This window comes from Apteryx rowi, unplaced genomic scaffold, assembly GCF_003343035.1.
Source record: "Apteryx rowi isolate R43461 unplaced genomic scaffold, aptRow1 scaffold_776, whole genome shotgun sequence".
Classification (NCBI taxonomy): domain Eukaryota; kingdom Metazoa; phylum Chordata; class Aves; order Apterygiformes; family Apterygidae; genus Apteryx; species Apteryx rowi.
Window position 1 is genome coordinate 319,140 of NW_020451067.1, and position 6,947 is coordinate 326,086.

General features: G+C 46.9%; 1 protein-coding gene across 3 annotated transcripts in view; it reads right to left on the bottom strand.

Moving 5' to 3' along the window:
* The window catches only part of WDR59 (WD repeat domain 59), a 48,520-nt gene extending 41,804 nt beyond the window's left edge, over nt 1-6,716 (bottom strand). For all 3 annotated transcript variants that reach the window (XM_026088591.1, XM_026088590.1, XM_026088592.1), the window contains exons 1-4: nt 6,646-6,716; nt 4,351-4,486; nt 1,027-1,112; nt 18-98 (exon numbers count right to left, since the gene is read on the bottom strand). In XM_026088591.1, coding sequence (XP_025944376.1) covers nt 18-98; nt 1,027-1,112; nt 4,351-4,486; nt 6,646-6,686 — 344 coding nt within the window. In that variant the 5' untranslated portion in view covers nt 6,687-6,716. The remainder of the gene's footprint in view (nt 1-17; nt 99-1,026; nt 1,113-4,350; nt 4,487-6,645) is intronic.
* Between the last annotated feature and the right edge of the window lie 231 nt (nt 6,717-6,947).

A 6,947-nucleotide genomic window follows, 5' to 3' on the forward strand; every position in this document is an offset into this window, starting at 1 on the left:
GAAGCACAGATTCTTACTTGATATCCCAAATGTAGATGTATGTGTCAACAGAACTGGTGACCAGCAGGTCTGGTTCAAACACCGCCCAGTCCAAGTCACTGCAAATGCAAAGTCATACTAGGTCAGAGAAAAGCACAGTTTGCATCAATTTCTCACAATTTTCCAATACATTTCTAATAAATTTCTAATAAATTTATGCCAACTCCATGATATCCACTGAAATCCCTTTAAGTAAAAAGCAAACTTTTAATCATTTCTCTGAGTAAACTTTTAAGATAAAACAACGAAGCATCCTCCTAGCCTGAACTTTACAGCTACCGTGGCCGTGCGCTTTCCTCCATGGGAAGGGGACATTATAGCAGTGGGTTCTTAGTTATCAGGCATTCTTGGCCTGATCAACCCTTCATTCTGGCAAGCCTTCCTGTTGGGCTCACCAGGAGCACCTGGGACACAAACAGTCTCCACTCAGCCCAAGCAAGTGTCATTTCAGGCGCTGTGACTCCCTTTCACACTGGGGAGCTGGAACACAAGAGGAAAAACGCTGCTTTGCTTGCATCTCCAACCCAGAGCTGAAGTGCACCCTTAAATCCAGCGGCAGACACTTCCCACACACCACTACAACATGCCTGAACTTAGTCTTTGGGATGACCTACTTTAATTAATCTGCTGTCACAGGGAAACATGGCTGGGATGCAGTTTAATAATCATGCCGCTATCCATTTCCCAGATGACAGTTGCTGTTCATTATGAGGACAGCTGCCTAGGGCAATGACACCCAAGCCATCGAAGGCTAACTTGATATACTGGTGGGAGCCATCAGAGGGTGAGCTGCTTCACATCAGACATCTTCTCCAAATGGGAAGGCAGGACAGAGGGGCAGGCAGTACCGGCCGGCAAGTGACTAAAAATAGACTGAATTTCTCAGAGCAGAGCCTGAGCAGGGCCAGAACTAAACCAACATTCACCTTCTATGAAAACAACCCACCATTTTCCTCCCAGTAGTCTGCAGCACCACTTGTTCCTCACCTGATCACACGTGTGTGCCCTTGCAACGATGTGCAAACTTCTCCGTTACCTTCTTTCCACTTATACAGGTCAACTCGCTGATTGCTCTGAAATTAAATGGAAGAAAGGAAATGGTGGCAGGCAAATGAGGTAGGACAGGAACCCGTGTGTGTCAGGACCGGTTCCCTTCTCTTTAAACAACCTCAGTTACCCACTGAATTGCACTGTGAATAACAAAGTCCTCGCTCAAAGCAGAAAGAAAACAAAGATGAACTTACAGGCTGTAAGGAATCTCAAAAGCCTAAACTTTGATCACATCCACTCAAAATCGGAGATAAACAGGAGTGGGGAAAAATCCCATTGAAAAGTGTTTGCATGAAACGATGTTCTCAGAGCTTTTATTTCCTAACAACATGCTGTGACTGAAGGCAACAGGCAGCCAAATTCACTCTGCAAAAATATCCTGCCAGTCTGTTCAGATTCACAACTGGAGTTTTCAGCGAGGGGGATGATGGATCACCACTGGTCCTTCCCAACTGTCCCTCCACTCCCTTCTGTACTAATCAGGGCCGCTGCCAAACATGGAACAGTAGTCTAACGGCTTCAGGGTCACCTCCTCAAGGGTACTTCCATTCTTGCCAGCCCCCCAAAAAAGCCTAAGTGCTTATCACTAACTGCAAACCACAGAAGCATCCAGATGAATCAACAACAACACTATTTAGGGCTTCTTCACTGATTCTAGGAATAATCCCCCCCACCCCACCCCCAAAACGCAGCCACACACAAAGTTACTTGAAACTAGTTATTGTACTTTAAATTCATGTTCTGCCTCAAAGTTCCCTGTAGGCCAGGCCAGCTCCAACCTTTCTGGGGCAGGAAGTGCCTTTTTGGGTGCATGTACAGCACCAAGCACTGTGGGAATTCATGGTGATTTTGCAAAACAGAAATAACATGACTTCAAAATTTGATCTTCATTAGACCCTCATTTCCAAGTGCACACACAGATGAGGGAAAAGGTAATAGAGAACAGACTTATTTTACATTTTTGAAGCTTTTTTTTTTTTTTTACCCCAAAGCTACTTCATTAGAATTTAAGCTTGCAGAAGGATAAAAAACTCCACCCTTCCCTGAAATGGAAGGTCTCCTCCCAGCTCAGCAAAAATATATGGCATTTCTCTAACAGCTCACAGCAGGGCTGCAAAAAAGCTTGAGGCAAGGAAAACTCCTTGCAAGCTTCTCATTGACAGAAGGATTTAAGGGGGTAGAGTGAAATTACTCAACAGGATTTGTCTGGGACTCCAAGGTTGATGACAGAAGATAATGATCACCAGAAGTTTCTCAGACCCTTAGAGGGGCATCTCATGTGCAATTTGTTGTCTCTACCATCAGGTGTGGGAGAGTGACAGCTCTTCCCAGCAGGAGCACTTCCTAAAAAGTCTTTCTCACAATAAGTATCAGCATTTACTTCCAACAGTTTCATCACTCTCTTGTTCAAGCATTTGTGACCACACAAAAGGACTGTGAGGGACCTAGAATGGAAAACAATGGCATTTCTGAAACAGCAGCTTAGGAGCCCTCAGAAATGTGCTTGAGCCAGAGAGCAATCACAGCCGAGCACAGCAAGAGGACGTTCTGCTGGAAAGAAGCCAAAAAATTAGAAGCCCTTATGCAAACACAAGGACAGACTTCCCCTCTGCCTGCACCACTTCCAATTAGCTGCACTGCAAACTGAGTAAAGTTGTTTGCAATCAGACTGGCAGTCTTTTACATCGTCTTTCCACCCGCAGGGATGCGCAGGGATAGGACCCTCGGGGCTGTCTACAAGATGTGTGTGGTATACCTGAGCTGGCCCCACATGACCACCTCAGCAGCAGACCCTCTGGGGAATGAGAGKCAGCTTGAGCTCAGAAGTAGCAGACTGCATCTGCACAGTGCTGAATCCAAGCTGATTTAGCCTTTCTGTACAACTTCACCCCTTAGACATGGCACTGCCTAACACACCCACACTGCCTCCAGACCTGACCTGGGACACACAGACCTGAGCCCATGGCGCAACTCTGCTTTCGCCTTCTAAGCAAGGCAAGCTAAATTCTAGTTCCAGCAGAGGGATATACTGCAGCAACAGCAGAATGCCAGTCACCTGTGAGACAGCTGGAAAGGAGGCATTTCTGACCCAAACCGGGAAAGSTGCCTGATCTCATCTTGGGGATTCCTCACCTGACCTGTGTCAGCAACTGCATCTGAATCACCAGRGCATCTTAACATCTTCATTTGTAAACAGGAGTGGCAAGGTTTGATGCCAGCTACTACTAGCTTAAGGAAAGGATGGCTCTTGAAGGCTTATATGCACAGGCAGAACCTCAATACCATCATTCCAGAACAACACAGATTCCTGTGTCACAGGGGTGAGACTGGCGCTGCCCTGCTTTGAAACAGGTTCCTGCTCAAATCAGTGTTAACTATCACTGGATATTGCTTTCAGCATGTGTTTGAGAAGCTTTCCTGCTCTGCTTGCAGCCAGCACAGCATGTTTCCTTATTTGCTTCTGATTTTCACAAACTGTATCCAGAAGTGGCACCGAAGGACACCTTTCTGCAAGTTTTGTTAATTCCCCACTCAGAAGCAGAGAGCTGCTGAAGGCACCTTTAAGATGCCAGTCATGTACCAGGGGTGGGAGAAGGAGGGGAGGGTCTGGGAGCAAACAAATAAAGGTTCCTAACACCAGTCCACTCTTAAAACCACCTTTAATATCAGTTGTATCAGGTGACTGCTACACCAGCCCTGTTCAGACACGGTTTGCACTACTGTTTCTTCAGACCAGCTTATTTTCTTCACACACTGAATGAGAACTCCTCACTGACTTGGTCCCTGGCCCATCTGCAAACCCAAATTGTTCCAGTGGTGAGCCAGTATCAACTTGTGCTATTTACAGACTGCCTGGTGCACCACATCCTACCAGTAATGCAGGGAACTGAAAACAAAACAGCACAGAGCAAGAAATTCAATAAGCGAACAAACCTCATAACAGAATGGAGGTTAGAAACATTTGGAGCCCATCCGCCCTTCCTTCTAGAAAAGGATCATTTGGGTGCCTGATTTATTTGGCAAGGTGTTTTACAGAGCACAGACAAGCAACACCTAGATTCAACATGGACTGACCAGTAACTGAGAACCATCGAGTGAAACACCTCACTGGCAGTAAATCAAAATTAGGCCTTGATCTTGAAGTACGATTTGCAGAGGCATGCTTGTGCCAGCTACACACAGCCTTCCAAGCCTGCAGAAGTCCACCCATGAAAGACTGAGGACGATGAAGAGTTTCAGCTTTTAAATGCGTGAACTTACTGAAGCTGCGAAGTAGTACGCGTAGCTGTCGTGCGGATTCCATTGCACTGCCCCAATGTCCCACTTGCTCTGGCGGGAGATCTTTCGATGACCCTCATTTGGCGCATCCAGGTTAACTATGTAGAGGAAACGGCGGCTGCAAGGCACACAGACACAAAGAGGCCGCATCACGCAGGGCTGATTTCCAAACTCTAAGCTCGCATGGAGCTTTCAGCCTTCTGCCTAGAGCACCGAAGGAGAAGCATTTGACAAGACAGATGAAAATACTATTCCTGAAAATGCTACATTTGCCCATATACTTCAAAAAGGGTTATATTAAAAAAGAAAAAAAGAAAAAAAAAACAGAAAAAAGACACTGAAATTAGTCAGGTTCTGCAAATCTAATGGGTCACCCAGACCACAGGAAAACCTAGATAACTAGGACACAAAAGGAAGTGTTGGGAAATGGTGCAGAGATATCTGAATATGCTTCGCTGCTTCGGTGCAGCACCAGAGCTGAGGTGGCTCAGGGCTGGGAGTGCAATGCAGTGGCTCCGCAGGAGCCAGTTTCAGTCTGGACAGGTTGCTCTGAGCAAGAGTTAATGAGCCCTACAAACCTAAGATGATTCTACATGGCGGAGAGTTTCCACACCACACTGTTCAGTGGGCTTGGTTCTGCAGACACTACAAATACACCTGCACACAGCTAACTCAGCTGTGACAAAGTTTATTAACGCGGACACAGCACTGCACTGATCTGGTTACACTACTTACCTGAGATAACCCTACATGCAGCAAAGAGATCTGCATGCTGCTGAACCTGAGTGAATACATCCTGCTGCGTGTGGCCGGCTCCCCATGAAGCTTGTTAAGGTTTCATTCCTTCCACAGTGTGATTAATCTACAGGCAAGATAAACTGCGCAGGGATAACTGAGAGCCAGCTGAACTTTAACAGAAGACCAGCACCGGAACATATTGAACCATATATAATTAACTACAAAAGCATCAAGTATGTCAGCTATATAGCAAGCAAACAGTAGCTCTGAGCTCTGAGAGTTTTCCCAAGAAAAGGAACAGGAAGAAACATCCTTGCTGCCTTTCCAGACCAAGTCCTTGGGGCTCCCTACTCTGAAGTGTGAAGATGATAAGCCCTCTGAGGCTGTTACACAGCATTAGAAGAAAGGAGGCAAATTCYGAAGGGCTGCTAAGCACGCTGCAGGAGGAGCTGGAACTGGGGGACGGAGCTTTGCATGGAGGCAAGCAGGCTTCTGAGTTGTACCAAAGGACCCGTACCCTCTAAAACGGAGACTGGGGTGGGGGGCAAGGAGCACAGCCAAAGGTCAGCTGCACCCGCATGATCCTGAATTTGAAAGGAGCATCCTAATCGGTGTGGTAATTGTGTCATTGGCAGTGGGACAGCAATCGCCATTAGCACGGAAAGGTGACAGCTGGGCAGGCACCAGCTGAGCAGTTTAAGGACTTGCCCTGGAGGTGGCTACGTAATGCCAAGCACTCCGGGGAGCTTGGGCAGCCTGAAGTCTACAGCACCTACTGCAGTGCCCTGCCAATGCAAAGGGGCCCCTCCACAACCGGAGCTGCTGGCTGCAGGACTACGCGCGTCCTCAGCAGCAACGACACAACCAACGCAGAACCACCGCAGTCTCTCAGTGTCCACAGACACCCTGTGTCCCCCAGAAAGTCCTCCTACAGCAGGTTTATCTAAGGTACAGAGGCAAATAAGGCAAAGAGTAATGTGCACAAGAGTATGTTACTGCCAGATCAGCTCTGCTAATATCTCACAGATGGAGGTGACAGAGATGAATTGCGTAAAAGGAAATGGGAGAAAAAGGGTAGAAAACAATCTTGAGAAAGCCAAAGCAGCAGAAGCTTGGCTCTTGTCGAGTACTGTCTTGCACTGAACCGACAGAGGAACAGGTCAGAGAGCTTGGCTCCTCTGCCCAAATGCACTATGGGAATGTTTGAGGTAAGTTTTGTCTTACGGAAATGCTTTAATCTGTATTTCAAACAGAAGCCAAACAGTAATAACTGATGTTCCACCCCCCTGCGAGTGGATTCAGGAAAGCACGCATCAGGAAAGCCACAGCAGTACTTTATTTTGTTGTTGCTGCTGGTTTTAAACTCTGTACCCCATTGGAAAYGCGACCCAGAATCCTTTTCGTGAGGCCTCGGATAGAATTTGGCTGCACCTTTCTGAAACAATACATCAGCTTTTCAACTGAGGTCAGCCTGAAGGTTGCTGATTTGGCTGGTGGAAAAGGCTGTCATACATTTCTAATGGGAATTGTCACACTCACCCCGAGAGCACTGCGCGCTGTCCCAGACAGTCCACTGACATAGCAGTTGCCTGTTAAAGAGAAACAGAGAACAAAACTAAATTACACCTGTCAGGTCAGCTTCTCAGTCAAACACACAGCTTTGGGAGGAGTTCAGGAAAACCTGCCAGCTTATCTTCAAGGCATAAACTGTTACGGCGGAAGTCAAACCTGATATCCATCAGGGATGGCAGACGCAACATCCCCTTAAAGAATCACAGATGGGTGATGGGGTGTAGCAGTTGATTCTGGGATGCAGGACRGCACAGAAAAAATGTCTTTTT